At 36.8% G+C, this 17,841-nt stretch overlaps 1 protein-coding gene across 2 annotated transcripts in view; it reads left to right on the plus strand.

Annotated features, from left to right (window-relative positions):
- RALGAPB (Ral GTPase activating protein non-catalytic subunit beta) overlaps nucleotides 1-17,841 on the plus strand; it is a 74,251-nt gene that overhangs the window by 11,804 nt on the left and 44,606 nt on the right. For both annotated transcript variants that reach the window (XM_068987176.1, XM_068987177.1), the window contains exons 3-9: nucleotides 1,100-1,263; nucleotides 2,763-2,949; nucleotides 6,101-6,232; nucleotides 11,418-11,596; nucleotides 12,897-13,045; nucleotides 13,174-13,390; nucleotides 17,091-17,292. In XM_068987176.1, the coding sequence (XP_068843277.1) occupies nucleotides 1,100-1,263; nucleotides 2,763-2,949; nucleotides 6,101-6,232; nucleotides 11,418-11,596; nucleotides 12,897-13,045; nucleotides 13,174-13,390; nucleotides 17,091-17,292 (1,230 nt within the window). The remainder of the gene's footprint in view (nucleotides 1-1,099; nucleotides 1,264-2,762; nucleotides 2,950-6,100; nucleotides 6,233-11,417; nucleotides 11,597-12,896; nucleotides 13,046-13,173; nucleotides 13,391-17,090; nucleotides 17,293-17,841) is intronic.

Below are 17,841 nucleotides of genomic sequence, written 5' to 3' on the forward strand. Positions count from 1 at the left end.
TGAATGTCTCATCATTTCACTTTAGGTCTGGCTTCTTTAGGAGGAACTTAGGGTTGTCATTTTCTTGCAGCTCTAGTGTAAGTGTTTGATTTTATGGGTTGTGGCCCAGAATCTGAGAATCTTTATCTTGAGGTTGTGATGGAAGTTCTAAGAGCACTCACTTCATTGTCTGGATTTCTCAAGGAGGCTCTGAGATTCCCTCCTCTGATAGAGACATGTTTTATGAATTTTTTGTGACGTGAGTCATGTAGAAACTTGGCCTCAAGATTTATTTCAATAATGATAGTTACTTGCCTTGGTCTTCACATGGGAACTCTGGAAGCCAATTCACTATTTGCCAATGCAGTAGGTTTACTATGATTCTTGAAAATCTTAAGGTGATCCATGTTGGATAGTGGGAATAAGGGCTGGGGCTTGTACTTCTATCTTCCTCCTCAACCCTAGCCCTGATACACTGATGTAATAATACTGTTGGGGGAAAATGGTGTTGTGAAGTAAAGAGAGCTATAAAACTTCTTTGGGAGTATCTTGGGTACCTTTGGGCTAAGTTGCCTTTTTTTAATAGAGCCACAGTTAGCAGGTGCTCATTTCTGAGGAAGTTATCTCTGTATCCCATCAGTTTGGGGGACCTGTTAGGATATTTCATTTTTTAAGCTCTTCTCTATCAGACATTAACTTCAAAGGGATTGTGAGCATTATGAAGTTCATGCTGAATTGTTGTGAACATATGTTTAAAAATTTTTTAAAGAATACAAAGGTCATTCTGCTGTGTGAGCAGCAGAAGTAGCTGTGGGTATTTACTCATTCATTCAGCAGAAACCTATGAAGTATCGGTTGTATGTGCCAGGCACATTTCAGACTTAGAAAACCCAGAGGTGAAGTCCACTTTCTAGTATCCTCCCTCTCCTCGGGAGCTTTTCAAGCTCTTTAGGAGTGGTAGGTTTACATCCCAGAATGCCAAACTGCATGAGGAGGAAGTAGCTTTGAACTGAAGAGGGTGCGCCTAGTTCTGTCTGCTGGTGCTGTCAGAGAGTTGCCTGTCTTTAACTGTTGCATTCTGTCCTTAAGCTTGTCAGTGATGTCTGTCTGTCTTCTTTAGACAGGAACAGGGCTCCAGTCAGATCCGACTATGCTTACAGGTCCTGAGAGCCATTCAAAAACTGGCCCGTGAGTCATCCATTATGGCCCGAGAAACCTGGGAAGTCTTATTGTTGTTTCTTCTGCAGATTAATGACATACTTCTAGCGCCACCAACTGTTCAAGGTTTGTTAATTATTTTTTCTGATTTATTGCTGAGCTCCAAACACAGTTCACTTTTAGATTCAATGAGTAGTAGACTCAGTAGGGATTTAAAATTTGGCACTACAGTTGACAAACCAGTATGAGGAGAGACTCAGTGTTTGATAATGTACATGTTTGATAATGACAGCAACAGTAGCTTGTTCAGTGTATCAGGACAGATCGCCTATATAAGAAACAACTAATGTACCTGATTGCAAAGTAGTTATCCAGGAAGACTGAAAACTTGATGGCTGCAGAAGATATTTTGTTTAGCAAATGAAACCTAGAAAATCTTAAAGTATTCTATTTGGAAGTATGACAAGTATGTCATTCATTACCTAGCCATCAAAAAGCCTTCAGTTTTATGAGTTCAGAGTGTATTTTAAGATGTCTTGCTTTGTATAATGGAGCACAGACAATAGAGTATACACAGACAATAAGTTGACAATTCTAGTTCCAAATTCCCCTGTTGCTTATTCATCTGTTTATTCTTTTTATTAACAAATGTGATTGTGCTTGTGCTCTCACATAAATGCAGTGTCCAGGAAGAATTTTAGTGTTGAAAGGGACTCCATAATAGAATACCCTGTCTGGGATTGGTGATGAGCTAGCCAGACAGGTAGTGTGCCTCTCTCTTAAACAATCCCCATGCCAGGGATTCAGCACCATAAGTCAAGCCATCCATCCCTTTCTGGAGCTTATTATTGTTGAAACTTCACTTTTGCTCATTTGAAATCCTTAGAACTTTTCGTTCTGTATGGAAATCCAAAGTTTGCCTTCTGTGGCTAGGCAGAGTACAGACCGCTGCTGTTCTCCTTAGTTCCCAGGCTTGGAACCGAGGAGCAGCTCTATTTTCATGCTTGAGGCTTTGTCCTACCAGAACTAGTCCTTTGGCTCCCTTCTTTGTCTCCCTCTCCCTTGAAGGGTGGCTTTCAAACACATGAAGCATTTTATAGCAAAGTTTGAAGGTAGGAAGTCTCAGGTATTTGTTCTGATTCCTTTTCTTATTGGCTGTGTGAACTTGGGCAAGTTACTTAAATTTCCAGAACCTGTTTTCTCATCTTCAAAATGGATATAATTGGTACTTGGTAATAGATACTATTGATATAAAAACCTACCCTGCAGAATTAATGTGAGGTCACGTGTATGAGCTATGTGGCACAGAAACTAATAGCACTCGCTCATTGTAGGCACTCATCCTTTCCCTTCTTCTGTGTGTGCTCCTGGAAGGTTAAGATCTTCCATAAGAACCCAGCAGGGTCACTTGAAAACTTCCTATGTGATAATGGGTTGATGTGTTCATGATTTCCTTCATAAGAGCTCCTAAGAGTAGTTTTTTGTTCTTACTATTAAGTGATTATTTGAAAGTCAAAACTTAACATTGCAGTTATTTTAATTTTTTGACCAGTTCTCCCAAATCGGTGAGTTAGAGTCTGCTTTACAAATAAGTATGCCAAAGATGTTTTCTTTTTGTTGGTAAGGTGGCATTGCTGAGAATCTAGCAGAGAAGTTGATTGGTGTTCTCTTTGAGGTTTGGTTACTAGCATGTACGCGGTGCTTCCCAACACCTCCTTACTGGAAAACAGCCAAGGAGATGGTGGCTAACTGGAGGCACCACCCGGCAGTGGTGGAGCAATGGAGCAAGGTCATCTGTGCGCTCACTTCAAGGTAAGTTACTGTCATGAACTTGCCTTCTTTCATCCATCTGGCTGTAGGCAGCCTTCCCCTAATTCTGTGTCTTTCTGGAGTAAGTGGTAAAAGTCTCTATTCTGTGTCTCTTATTATTATACTTTAGTTAATAGAATCAATCAGTTTTTAAAAATAGATGTAGCAATTGGCCTTGTGCCTGTCTAATCTAAAACCTTTTAGATTGAGAAAGTATGTTGGAGAGGCAGATGAATTCTGAGCCCTACTATTCCCACCCCCCAAATCCCACTCTAATTCTGATTATTAAAATGTTTAGAAAGAAAGTGAAAGTGAAGTCGCTAAGTCGTGTCTGACTCTTTGCGACCCCATGTGCTGTAGCCTACCAGGTTCCTCCGTCCATGGGATTCTCCAGGCAAGAGTACTGGAGTGGGTTGCCATTTCCTTCTCCAGGGGATCTTCCTGACCTAGGGATTGAACCCAGATCTCCTGCATTGTAGGCAGACACTTTACGGTCTGAGCCACCAGGGAAGTCCAAAATGTTTAAGATCATTATTTTAAAAAAATGAAGCAAAGAAAGTTATAACAGAAAGAGTTAAGTTCACCAGAAATCTTATAAATAATTTTACAGAAATAGGACCATACTATAATATTCTCATCTGTAACCAAAGTAGGTAGTTTTTTATAATAATGATTTTTGTTTTAGCCATTTATATATAATATCATCACTATTCTGTGAGTAAACCGTTAAGCTTCATTTTTTTCGGACTTTTTTTTTCATTTCTTGTAATATATAACTCTTTAAAGCTGAGCATTCTTTTTTAAACATGATCACAATACCATTATCACACATGAACAAAATGTTAACAGTTTTCTAATGTTGTTTAGCTATTGAGTGTTCCGATGTCCCTGAATGTCACAACTTTTTAAAATAGTTGATTCCATTGAATCAGAACACAGACAAGGTATGGACATTGTATTTAGTTGACATATTTCTTAAGCCTATTTTAAACTGTAGGTTCCTGCTCTCTCATTTTTATTTCCTTGCAGGTGTTTTTTGTTGAACTGGTTTGTTTTGTCTTATTGAATGCTTCACATTCTGGATTTTTCTGATTATGTCCTAGTTTTGTTAATTAATATGTTCCTCTCCCTTATATTTCCTGTCCGCTGGTAGTTAATCTGACAGGAGACTGGAGATCTGATTAGACTTAATCTGATTTAGACTTAATGGGAGGGTTAGTGGAGGAGGTGGAAACAGATAATTTATAGGTGGTATTACTAGGTGGTATTATAGGTGGTATCAGAAGGTACATTGGTCTTTGTATGAGTTAATATATATATCTTTATCATCATTTAAGATGAATTTTTGTTTGTTTATTCTGGTATGTCTTTATGAATGTCACTATTATGAATCTATTTTTAAATAATACATCTTTTTATCTTGATTATAAAAGTATAATACATGCTTATTATGGAAAATTTGGAAGACATAAGGGGAAATATCCATCACTTACAAATAACCAATCTTTGAATATATATTTTTCTATCTTTTTTAAAAATCAATTTGAGATTATTCTATATAATGTTACCTGCTTTTTTTTAACTTTATGTCTGACTCTTGTCCCAGTAATTACATGTACCTTTTTTCTTCTTACATAGATCTCAAGATCCTATTTTAAATGGCCTTATAGTTTTTCATTATATAAATGGAATTATAATTCATTTAATAGTTTCTCTGCTGTTTTGATATTTAAATTGTTCTCTGTGTTTTCCTTTTAAAAACTATTGTTGGGAATTACCTGGTAGTCCAGTGGTTAGGACTCGGCACCCTCAGTGTTAATGGTCTGGGTTCAGTCCCAGGTCAGGGAATTAAGATCCCATGAGTTGCTCAGTGGGGCAGGAAAAAAAACAAAACAAAAAGAGGTAAATAAAGGAGGATATAAAAGTAAAAAAGAAAAAATATTGTTGATTTGCAAGTACTTTACACTTAGTCTTTGTTTGTATTCTGGTTATTTTATTAAGATATATTTTTAGATTAGCTGTAATAGATCATAATCTGTTCTCAGTATAATAGATTAATAATTGAGTCAAAGAGCTTTGAACAGTTTTAATACATTTGGAATATTAGTATTTAGTTAAGTAATTGAATTGTCAAATTCAACTTATGGGACACATACCATAAATTCTAAACTTCATGTAAAGTTATGTTGTAGTTGTTAGGAATAAATTATAATAAATTAGTTGTGTTGAAGGCATTTGTAGTATGATGAATCTTTTAAAAAAGAATTTATTGTTTATATTATATGACTATATAATCAATATAAGCATAATTGTGCATGATTATATGATTTGTTATTTGCAGTTATAAATTAAAATTTTAAATAATTTGTAATTTTATAAAATTATATATAATTTGTAATTTATGTTATAGTATACACTATAAATGGAGAAGGCAATGGCAACCCTCTCTGGTCCTCTTGCCTGGAAAATCCCATGGACTGAGGAGCCTGATAGGCTGCAGTCCATGGTGTCGCTAAGAGTTGGACAAGACTGAACAACTTCACTTTCACTTTTCAGTTTCATGCATTGAGAGAAGGATATGGCAACCCACTCCAGTGTTTTTGCCTGGAGAATCCCAGGAACAGAGGAGCCTGGGGGGCTGCCGTCTATGCGGTCGCACAGAGTCGGACACGACTGAAGTGACTTAGCAGCAGCAGCAGCAGCATACATTATAAAATTATATTCTGTATAAGTGTTATTTATATACAGTGTTGTATATTACATACTATGTTATATATAATAAGATGTATTAAAATTTATAATGAGAAGAAATATTTAATTTATAAAATCACTTATTTTATAATTATAATGAAATCATATAAGTAAATAACAAATTTATAATATAAATCATATAACATAAATATATGAGATAAATTATAAATGATATTTAAATAAATAAATACTTTAAAATAATTTTTACAAAACTGAAAGTCCTCTTCCAGTTTATTTTATAAAAGGGTTTTCACTTATTTTATTCACCTCAGTGAGGTATAATACAAGTTTCATTTATTTTTTCCTATCATATTTCTCTTACTATATTTTAATGCTTGAATGTATCTTCAGTTCTGTTAAAAATGAACTTAGTGGTGTGATTTTTTTTTTTTTAATTTTCTAGATTGCTACGCTTTACATATGGTCCTTCATTTCCTCCATTTAAAGTTCCCGATGAAGATGCCAGTCTGATCCCTCCTGAAATGGATAATGAGTGTGTTGCACAGACTTGGTTTCGCTTTTTACATATGTTAAGGTACCTTTGTTGTTGTATTTCATGTGTCCTTACCCAGTAAATGTCTTAGGCAGGAACCATACTGTAACTCCTTGTTGGAGTTCACAGTGTAGCTGCCAAGCCCAGGGGTCAGATGGAGCCAAATTGGACAATACACTCATCTGTGTCACATGCCCCTTCATCCTGGCAGGGTCAGGCTCTCCTCAGCTGCTCTTGGGCCACACTCTCTAGGGGCTTGTTCCCTGCGGTAGGTGCAGTATTTGTTCTCCTGCCTGTTGCTGCCACCTGGGTGACAGTCTCTCTTTCAGGACTTTGTCACATTCTATGGGGGCTGAAGACTACCTTGTTCCTCTCTGTGACCAGCACTGACTGGTCAATCTTATTCTCAAGGCCTCTCCTCTGGTAACCTTGTTTAAAATTCCACTAAGGGAACAGCATAAAATTTCACAGAGGGACAAATTGTTAAAAGTAATAATACTTCATGCTCTTTCTTTCTTTATGATATTGTTTTCAATTCAATTTCATTGCTTCCTACCTTTCTCTCTTCTAGCCCCATCCTGTGCTCTGTGGAACTTTAATTCTGTTGTGTACTATTTTGATTCATAAACTTTTTCCTTGCATCTTTTCTTTCTAGTTTGATGAGCCTCATTTTTCTGTTTGTATATTAGTGATTCTAAATTACTCTCTATGACCTGTTTATAAATTAGGGGTCTTAACTATTTTCTGTCATTTTATTTTTCAGTTTGTAGTTTGTTTTTCATCTTTCAGTGATTTTATATCTACCTTTTTCTGTGACCATTTTCTGTTTCCTTAAGATTAGAAAGTCTTCTGTGTACTTTGGTCAGGTATATACTCATCTATACTCACTCACTGCTTCTGACTGTTTTCTTTGTGCCATTAAGTTTCTTTATATGTATGGGTTTTGTCTTTGGGTTGCATATTATTCCATTGATCTTTCCATTCATTCTTATAGGAGTCACACTTAATTACTTTAACCTTCTATAGTTATTGGTATTTGGTAGAACTAATGACTTTTTCCCTTTTTCCACTTAGAATATTTTTAAGAATCCCTCTTGCCTATTTAACATTTTAGATGAATTTTATAATCCATTTGACATGTTATAAAGTACACGTGAAGAGAAGAACCTCACAAAACCTGTTGGGGTTTGGAGTATATATTAGGGTAAGGAACATGTCCTGCTTTAGCAGATGAACCTGAAAATTTTAGTGGCTTGGTACAATATGTTTCATAAAAGCCTTGGGTAAGGAGCAGCTTTGCTTAGGTAGTTGTTCAGGGCCTCAGGCTGGCAAAGGCTCCGCCATCTTCAACATGTGGCTTTATTAGAGCATTAACTTTGTAGGCAGAAGCCTCTGTATCTGGCTGGAAGTTGGAAAAGAGAAAGCAAGGAAAATTATGTAGAAAGTTTTTATGGACCAGCTCCTAAATTGATGTGAATCACTGGTACCCATATTCCTTTGGCTGGAACTCACATATGCCACATTAAATTAGAAGAGAACATAGAAGGAAAAGAGAAATTACCAAACAGCTAAGCAATTCTCATCTCTGCCAAAGATGAGAATTGTATTAGCTTGTATTTCTATTTGGGAGCAGCTGACATCTTAATATATTGTGGTTGCCTTTCAAGAGTAGGTATTTTTCTTTTTAAGAATCTTAAATATCTTGTGGAAGTGTTTTGTACATCTGCATAATTTTTTTTTGCCATTATTCCTATGTATTTATTGCTGATGTTGTGAAAGGCTAACTTTTTTTTCCTATTGTTAAATCTTACAAGTGGCTGTTGCTGCTGTAAAGAAAATGTTTTACGTATTTTACTTTTGTATATTATATTTGGGGTTTTTTAATGCTGTATTTCACTGATTCTTTTTAGATTTCTAGATATAACAGACATATATATTTGCATATATCTGCAAATAAAAAATGTCTCCTTTCTAGTAATTTATACTTGTGTGAAGTCGCTCAGTCGTGTCCGACTCTTTGCAACCCCGTGGACTGTAGCCCACCAGGCTCCTCTGTCCATGAAATTCTCCAGGCATTTATACTTGAGTCTGTGTTAAAAGTATTTTGATTGCAGTAAGACCTGTATATGAGTTCGTGTTCTACTACTGTTTCCTTTGTGAGCTTGAGCAAGCAATTTAGTCTCTCTGAGTCTTTTTTAGTCTATAAAATGGGGATAATTATAGTGTCCATATTGTTATAAGAATTGAAGAAAATGTGAAAGACTGCATCTGCTATGTGGTAGGTGCTTGAAAAGTTGCCACTTTTGTTACAATTATTTTTGTATATTGTTCTCAGTTCAGTTCAGTTGCTCAGTCTTGTCCTACTCTCTGCGACCCCATGGACCGCAGCAGGCCAGACCCCCCCTGTTCATCACCAACTCCCAGAGTCCACCCAAACCCATGTCCATCAAGTTGATGATGCCATCCAACCATCTCATCCTCTCTCGTCCCCTTCTCCTCCTGCCCTCAATCTTTCCCAGCATCAGGGTCTCTTCCAATGAGTCAGCTCGTCTCATCAGGTGGCCAAAGTATTGGAGATTCAACTTCAACATCAGTCCTTCCAATGAACACCCAGGACTGATCTCCTTTAGGACGAACTGGTTGGATCTCCTTGCAGTCCAAGGGACTCTCAAGAGTCTTCTCCAGCACCATAGTTCAAAAGCATCAATTCTTAGGCGCTCAGTTTTCACATCCATACATGACCACTGGAAAAACCATAGCCTCGACTAGACGGACCTCTGATGGCAAAGTAATGTCTCTGCTTTTTAATATGCTATCTAGGTTGGTCATAACTTTCCTTCCAAGGAGTAAGCATCTTTTAATTTCATGACTGCAATCACCATCTGCAGTGATTTTGAAGCCCAGAAAGATAAAGTCTGACACTGTTTCCACTGTTTCCCCATCTATCTGCCATGAAGTGACGGGACCGGATGCCATGATCTTAATTTTCTGAATGTTGAGCTTCAAGCCAACTTTCTTTAGTTCTTCTTCACTTTCTGCCATAAGGGTGGTGTCATCTGCATATCTGAGGTTATTGATACTGGTCAGAATTTCTACAACACTGTTGTGTTAAAATGACACTGTTTTGACATCCCTCTTTTCTGATTTTCACTCGAATGCCTCTACTGCATGAAATTTTGAGTGGGATATTGGTTGTTAATATTAGATAGTTACTGTTTCTTGTGTTCTTGATTTCATAAGCAATTAAAGAATTTTAAATTTAAAAATATAAATGGGAAATAGGGCTGAATTATTTTCAAGTCATGTTTTGGGATCTGTTTAAGCAATTAAATATCTTTTCTTCTTTTATCTGTTGATAGTATATTAATTTTTTCCCCCAATGTTGAATCCTGCATCCTTTAAAGATAAATTCTGCTTAATTATAGAATGTTGTTCTTTTAATATTTTCCCAAATTGTCTCTCTTTCTGTTTTTTGACTGATTTATATTTTGGCGACTTTAAAAAACTAGGAAACTTCCTATCTTTTTCTGTACTCTGTTGTATGAAAGTTATATATTCCTTAAGAATTTGAAATACGCCACCAGTAAAACTCTAGTAGTGGAATCTTTTTTAATGGTAGTTCTTTTTTTTTTAGTGGTGGTTCTTAGGTAGTCTTTTCCTTTTCCTTCACTATTTACAGTCTTTACTTTTGGTTGTGCTGGGTCTTTGTTGCTGCACGGGTTTTTCTCTAGTTGCAGTGAGTGGAGGCTACTACTCTTTGTTGCACTGCATGGCCTTCTCATTGGGATGACTTCTCTTGTGGAGCCCAGGCTCTAGGGCGTGGGGGCTTCAGTAGTTTTCAGTGAGTGGGCTCAGTAGTGACTCCTAGGCTTTAGCGCACAGGCTCAGTAGTTGTGGTGTGTGGGCCTAGCTGTTCCATGGTATGTAGGATCTTCCTAGACCAGGGATCAAACCTGTGTTTCTTGCATTCACAGGCAGATTCTTTACCACTTAGCCACCAGGGAAGCCCCTACTCCTTCACTATTAATTGATCTCTTCATACTCTGTCCTTCTTGAGCTGAAAGAATGTTTTAGTCACTTTTTTTTTTTGAATGTACAGAATAGGAATTTGAACAAATGCTGGTGGAAAAGAGGCGTTATTGTGTGATAATAGAGAGGTCTTACTGGGCGTCGGGAAGCAGTGAACACTCAGTACTCGTGATTGGAGGGATCTGGGCAGCCTTGGGATAGGCTGCTCTGTCATCTGTCTGTCTTGGCTGTTTTGATGATCTTATGTATATGCACTGCTCTCTTTCTCTGGCCCTGAGGCACATGGGACCTTAGTTCCCCAACCAGGAATTAAACCTGCATCCCCTGCCCTGGAAGGCAGATTCTTAACCACTGCGCTGCCAGGGAAGTCCTTAGAGACTGCTTTTCTCCTCCACCCCACAGAGTGAACTGCAGTTTTGTGGATATAGTATACTAAAGTATACAGTATACTAGAAGCCCTTTTCCATACAATTCTTCTGTCCTTACTTTCATTTACATGAAATTAAGGGTCTAACTGGATGAAAAAAGGTTTCAAAGGCCCAGGTCCTCTATAAACCACTCATTTATATTTCTCAGCTTAATTCTTTTGATCTTGTAGCTAGTGGAAGTTCTTTCCAAGTGGCTGGCTATGCGTTAACTAACATTATTACTTTGAGTTGGAAAGGCTGTTTAATGGACACTTAAGCAGACTGTTTTGAATGAAAACATAAATCTGTTTTTCAGTGGAAATACTCAAGCCCAAATATGTTGTTTTAAATATATCAAAATGTATGACTTGAGTGCATGCACAAGAACGTAAGCACTAATCCCAATTTTCACGTAGTTTTTTCAAAATTGGAAATATTAATACTCAAGTAAAATTTTCTCCTTGGGGTTCTTGTACATTTATTTATAATTTTACCATTCTGTTGCTTAATTCCAAACATATAACAATATATCCATATATACTTTTATAAAGTAAAAATTTCTAGTCTTATTTTGGTTCTCATTCTCTGAATAGGCAAATGAAGTTTATGTAAACATACTGCAGGTCTTCTGTAGAGTTGATGTTTGCTTCTCTAGCCTATTAAACACAGATTCATCTCCTCTCTGAATCAAATAGGTACACACAGCCCTGTTCTTAAAATTAGATTGCATGCATTTTATTGCTAAAGAAATTTCTAAATGTATAATTAATTCTTGCTCTCTCTTTTGATAGTAATCCCGTGGATTTGAGTAACCCAGCCATTATAAGCTCTACTCCCAAATTTCAGGAACAGTTCTTAAATGTGAGCGGAATGCCACAAGAATTGAATCAGTATCCCTGCCTTAAACATCTGCCTCAAATATTTTTTCGTGCCATGCGTGGAATCAGCTGTCTGGTGGATGCATTCTTAGGTGAATTTTGTATATGTTGCTGAATGTTTGAAGATAACTCTAGAGTCTGGTTTTAGAGACTATTAGGGGACAGCCCAAAGAAAAAGATGAAGAGATTTGATTGCCAAGTAGTAAACTAGGAAAAATTATTTGCAACTAATGTAATAGCCTGAGTGTTTTTGTTATTATTATATAAATGCTGAATAGATCAGGCGATGCAAGAGAAAAGAATAAGACCCGGTAGATAAGTGGACAAAGGCTATGAATAAATGATTTGCTAAAGAGAGAAGTGTCATTTCACTAATAATCCTAGAAAATGCAGGTTAAAATGTGTTAGGTATCATTCTTATATGAATCATTAGGAAGCAAATTATACTTTTTGTGAAACGTTGTTTTAAACTGTTTTTCATATGAAAAGTCAGAATTTTTTTAACCTGTTAAAGAGCAGTGATATTTAATGTACTCAGATGCTCAGGTGTATCCGACTCTTTGTGATCCCATGGACTGTAACCTGCCAAGCTCTTCCATCCATGGAATTCTCCTGGCAAGAATAGTGGAGTGGGTTGCCATTTCCTCCTCCAGGGGATCTTACTGACCCAGGGATTGAACCCCACATCTCTTAACATCTCTTGCATTGGCACGCAGATTCTAGTGCCACCTGGGAAGCCCTTGATATGTAATACCTGTCATTTAAAAAACATTTGTTATGTATACTTAATATATTACAGAGGTATTACAGAGGTAATACATTAGTTAAGTTAAGTTTGGCTGCCACTTGGTCAAAAATACCAATGGGTTTAAACAGAGTAGCTTATTTTCATACATGTTAAGCCCCAGGCTAAGCTGTACAGGGCTGCTATGGCAGTTCCACCATTCTCAGAAACCCAGGGCACTTCCATCTTCTGGCTCTTCATCCTTTGTGCACACTCTTATGGGCCATGATGGTTGAAAGAGTCCCAGCCGTCCTCTTAGTAACTGGGAAGGAAGAAGCATCTATCTTTGATTGGTCCTTAAAAGGACACTTAAAAGGGGATTTTTGGAGAAGACTTAATGCAGTAATCACCCACTTCTCTATGGTCAGAACATGGCCACATCTGGCCATAAGCGAGCCTTCAGAATGTAGTTGTTTATTCTGGGTAGCCACGTCCAGCTGAGTTTTGTGTTCTGTAACTCAGGAAGAAAGGATGGGTGGCAGTTGGGAGGCAGCTTGTAGTCTCTGCTATACTAGTCGGTCCTGAGCCTTCACCAGTGTTGCTTGAGGAAGATTTGCTGACCACATATTTGGAATAAGAAGAATAACTCCTCTTGTCTTTCTTTAAAGGCATTTCTAGACCCCGATCAGACAGTGCTCCTCCAACACCCGTGAACAGATTGAGTATGCCTCAGAGCACTGCTGTCAATACCACCCCACCACATAACCGGAGGCACCGGGCTGTTACTGTGAATAAGGCCACCATGAAGACAAGCACAGTAAGAGTTTTCATCACCATTATTATACCGCATACAATTGGCTGTTTAATCAGCCATCCTTTTAAAAAGTCCTGCTATTTTTGCAAACTTCTTGTCACTGTGGCTCTATTATTTTGTTCTTCTAACAGGTTAGTACTGCTCACGCCTCGAAAGTTCAGCACCAGACATCCTCCACCTCTCCTCTGTCAAGTCCAAATCAGACTAGTTCAGAACCCCGGCCACTGCCTGCGCCCCGGAGACCAAAGGTTAACAGCATCTTGAATCTCTTTGGATCATGGTTATTTGATGCAGCATTTGTTCACTGTAAACTTCATAATGGGATAAACAGAGACAGCAGCATGACTGGTAAATATTGCTCAAGAAATACGTTATCATTTTTTTCTTTCCTTTTTTTTCTTTTTAATCTTTCCTACCTGCAAGATTAATATGTATCTTAAAAAGCTCTCTGTCTCTGACCAAGCAGTGTCTTGTGCTTAACCCCTTCCAGCTGAAGTAATTTTGAATGTTTTCCTATGTGTCCTTTTCATGTTTATTCTACGAGGTTTGGCTTTTGTCTGGTTTTATTAGACACATTTCAGGCTAGCCACTTTTTGTTCAATCAGATTCCTTTCAGTAGGTGACCTGGAAGTTCCCTTCATGTCAGCCAGGATAATACTGTTGATATAAAGAATTAAACATGATTGACCGGAAATTTCACAAGAAGTGTTTTCTTAGATTTTGACAGCCATTCACTCATTACTGTATATAAATCAAATTTCTGCTTCACAGAAGACTATCCTTTTAAGTTTTAGTCTAGAACTAAAGTTTATTTCAAGGGCACATTTTAAAAAATATCATTTGCTCTGTAAGTAAATAAGACTAATAAAGAATTAATAACTCAACCTTGATATCTTCATTTAGATTTTATTTCCGAAATGAAACTCTTATCTAAATCTTATCTATGTCATCTTACCCTTACAGTTGTAAGTAGTGGCATTAGGGTACAGGATGGGAGGGTGGGGTCCTATAGAATATACTGAATATTTATGACTGAATGAATAGAGCTGAATAATAATAATGGCTAACATTTATTGAGTTGTGGTTACTTTGTACCAGGCACTGTGCTTTATGCATTAATTCTGCTCTATGTAATAATATAATTAATATTGGTTGATTGGTAAGAGAAGCACTTTTCCCCTGGGGTTGGAAATAACTTGAGATAAAAGGATGCCTAATTGCATTAGATTATGCATCTTCCTTGGTGGCTCAGACAGTAAAGAATATGCCTGCAATCCAGCAGACCCAGGTTCTATCTCTGAGTTGGGAAGATCCCCTGGAGAAGGGAATGGTAACCCACTCCAGTATTCTTGCCTGGAGAATTCCATGGAGAAAAGAGCCTGGTGGGCTACAGTCCATGGTGTCACAAAGAGTCAGACATAACTGAGCGACTACCACACACAATGCATCTCTGGGGACAGTGCTGATTTCAAGGATAAAACTAATAAAATAGCCATAAGGGTATCTTGCTTTCTCTCAGAAATAAATTCTTTTCTTTTATATATCATCTCAGAACTAAGGGTATATGGCTGTTAGCATTATACACATGTAATTATTCTGGATGTTCTTATAAATCTTTAAATAATTTAGAAGAGTAGTGGATATAAAGACATTTTCAGGAATATAATTTGAGGTTGCATGATTGAGTTTAGGGATTCCTTGTTTGTTTTGTTCAAATTCAGATACCTTTTATTCTACCATTTCATATTTTATTTACAAGTTTGACTTATGGATAAGTAGATGTATTTATTTGATGACTAAATGAAAACACTTAAAAAACTTTCTGGCTTCTATTTTCTTATGTTCTTGTGCCTTATATTTTGAATTTTATCACCCATGTTTATGTTTATTGTATTATATTTTCTGGATTGAGTCAGTCATATATTTATTTTCACTAAGATATAATTCTTTTACAGTGTAACTTTTGAGTATCAAGCTGTTGACACTAAAATCCCTGAATCCAGAGTGGTTCAACCTGCTGCTTCCTTGGTGGGCTTGCTTAAAGGGAACTTACAAATCTTCCCACTCTATAGGGAGTTTTTAACAGCTTGGCTCATCCTCTCGTGCCAAAAGATAGAAACTAAAATTCACATTGTATGTGGGCAACTAATTCTTATTTTCAACTCGTAACCATTTTTCTTGGTGGGGAAAGGATAGCAACTCTTCTTCTCTGACCTTGTGTTCAGAGATGAGAAAATCTGTCGTATTACTCAGGAGATAGGAGGTGTCCAGACAGTTGAATGGGTTAAATCCTTTTGGGTGCTGCTCTTGAGGATTTGGGGGTTGTGGAAAGTTGGAGAATACTAACTCTATTAGTCTGTTTTCTAAGTACTGGCTGCCATCAAGGAATTCTGCCATGTAGTTCACCTCTAACTTAAAATGTTTGCTTCTATGAACTAGTTAGCTTTAGATATACATGACAGTATATGGTGTTTTGTAAATGTAACATTGAGCTGGGAAGGGTTAATGAACTAAAATTTTAATGCACGTTATGGGCAGTTCAGAACCTCAATTCCTTGTAGTTGTGTAATTTTCTCCGTTCATTGTTTTGCATGATACAAAAACCATAATTTTGGATCTGAATGCAGTTTCCTGTTTTTGAACTAGCTTGTGGTATCATAAAGCTTTTAACCTAACTTTTAAAAAGCTAAAAAGCTTCTTAACTTATTGTAAAATTTCACCATCTTTAAAGTATTTTATAATTACTGCTGTCCTTTGATTTGTTTCCATTTATTTCTATTATCTTGCAGCATCTTTTATCCAAATTCTTCTTTCTTATAAATCTTGTAAGTAGGAACCAGAAGCTTCTCCTTAATTGCAGTCATGTTTTTATTTTTTTTCATAATTCCATTAAAATTTTTGATTGTCATTGTCTCTTGTAGTTTTTGCACTTGGGAAGAAAAATACTTTTCTGTGTTTTGAATGGGGAAGATTGTTGGCAAAAGCAAATTAATCTGCCTGAATCAGTCCCATTATTTTGTACACTAGTCTGGTCATGTCATGAATTCCAGGATTTTGCACTAACTGTGTTTTGGCTTTTTTTTTTTTTTAATTTAAAGCTTAAGCTTATTTTTATACAGATTTAGTGTTTGATTTGTATGCATTCTGCATGTAGTGTTTTTCAAATGTATTATTGCTGGATACCTTATTCAGGACTAAAAATGGCTCATGGGAAGTTGCATAAAGATTTATGCTTGACTCTGCATTCTGTTAAATCTATTACTATAAAATAATTTAAACATTTCATGTAGAGTGATAAAAGATTTCAGAGTGACTTTCACTACACAATGAAATCTTTTCCTAAAAACACGAGCAACTTTCGAAGGGCTTCTGTTTCAGTGACAACAAATGACCATGATAATCTTTCTTAACCAATCCAATTTTCTGATTTATCAACCTCAAGTTAGCTGCTGTCTGTGGTTGTTAAAATTCATTCTCATTTTGCTTGGTTGAGCAATTTTTGGTGTGTGTTTTGGAGTTGGGTGGGTGGTGGGAATGCTCTCTCTTCCTCCCTACCCATTCTGTCCTTACCTTGTCCTCTCCCTAAAGTATACACCCTGGCATGGGATTACCCATTCAGTTATGATGTCTGTCTGGGGTAATGTGTAAATTGCAGCACCTTTTTTTCTTATTGTTTAAGCATCACTTTTATCGGGAGAGGAAAAAACAGAATAAGTAATAGAAAAGCCAAATTCTGTGTTATATATCTGTATGTTTGTGAATACAGATATATATAAATGTACTCTGCTAATCAAAAATTCAGTTGAAAAATGCTTCTTGTTGAATCTGTTAACTGACAGTACCACTATAAACTGTTACCCCTTTTCAAAGAAGATTTCAGAGAGCCCTTTAAAAAAAAAAAAACAAAAGCATTTGCCAAACAAAAGCATTATTGGATTCTATTCAAGTAGCTATTTAATCACACCAACATTTGATCTTTGTGTCCAGGGTCCCATGAGCCTTTTTGCATATCAACAAATATAATAAAACCCTCCTTTTTTCTCCCCAGCCATTACAACACAAGCTAGCATGGAGTTTCGACGGAAAGGGTCACAAATGTCCACAGACACCATGGTTTCCAATCCTATGTTTGATGCAAGTGAATTTCCCGATAACTATGAAGCAGGAAGAGCTGAGGCTTGTGGGACACTGTGTAGGATTTTTTGTAGCAAGAAGACTGGAGAAGAGATTCTGCCAGCTTATTTATCCAGGTCTTAGAATTTTTTTGTTTATTTTTCCATTTGTATAGTTGTGATAGTGAAAGTCTATTGTAGCATGGCTTGGTAGGCTGAATTGATAAGTAAATGTTGGTTTTAAATACCTGCAAATGCATGTAAGTAATTGAAAGTTTTGCTTGAATTCCTTTTTACCTACCATACTAGATTTCGTGAGGACGCCCAATACATCTCTTTTATTTTAGAAGTATTTATTCCAACTTATTGACATGTAATAATTATAGAGAGATTTGGAAGGGCCACACTCAATTTTTGATACATTTTTTTTTGCCACAGTATTAGACACTATAGGTGATCCAAAAATGTTCGCTGTCAATCCTGCCTCTAAGGAGCTAAGTTTCTCAAGCAGAGCCATGTGCATAGTAATACCAGTCCAGCAGCAATAGGAACTTGGCAGGAGAGAGACACAGGTAAAATGCTGTAGGCATTCAGAGGAGGCAGCAGCATGCCCTTGCTCCGGGGCTTCAAGAAAGAGTGCAGAGAGTTGGGTGATCGTGCTGGACTTGCTAGATGGCTAGTTACTTA

The sequence above is a fragment of the Capricornis sumatraensis genome, chromosome 15 (genome assembly GCF_032405125.1).
Source record: "Capricornis sumatraensis isolate serow.1 chromosome 15, serow.2, whole genome shotgun sequence".
NCBI lineage: Eukaryota > Metazoa > Chordata > Mammalia > Artiodactyla > Bovidae > Capricornis > Capricornis sumatraensis.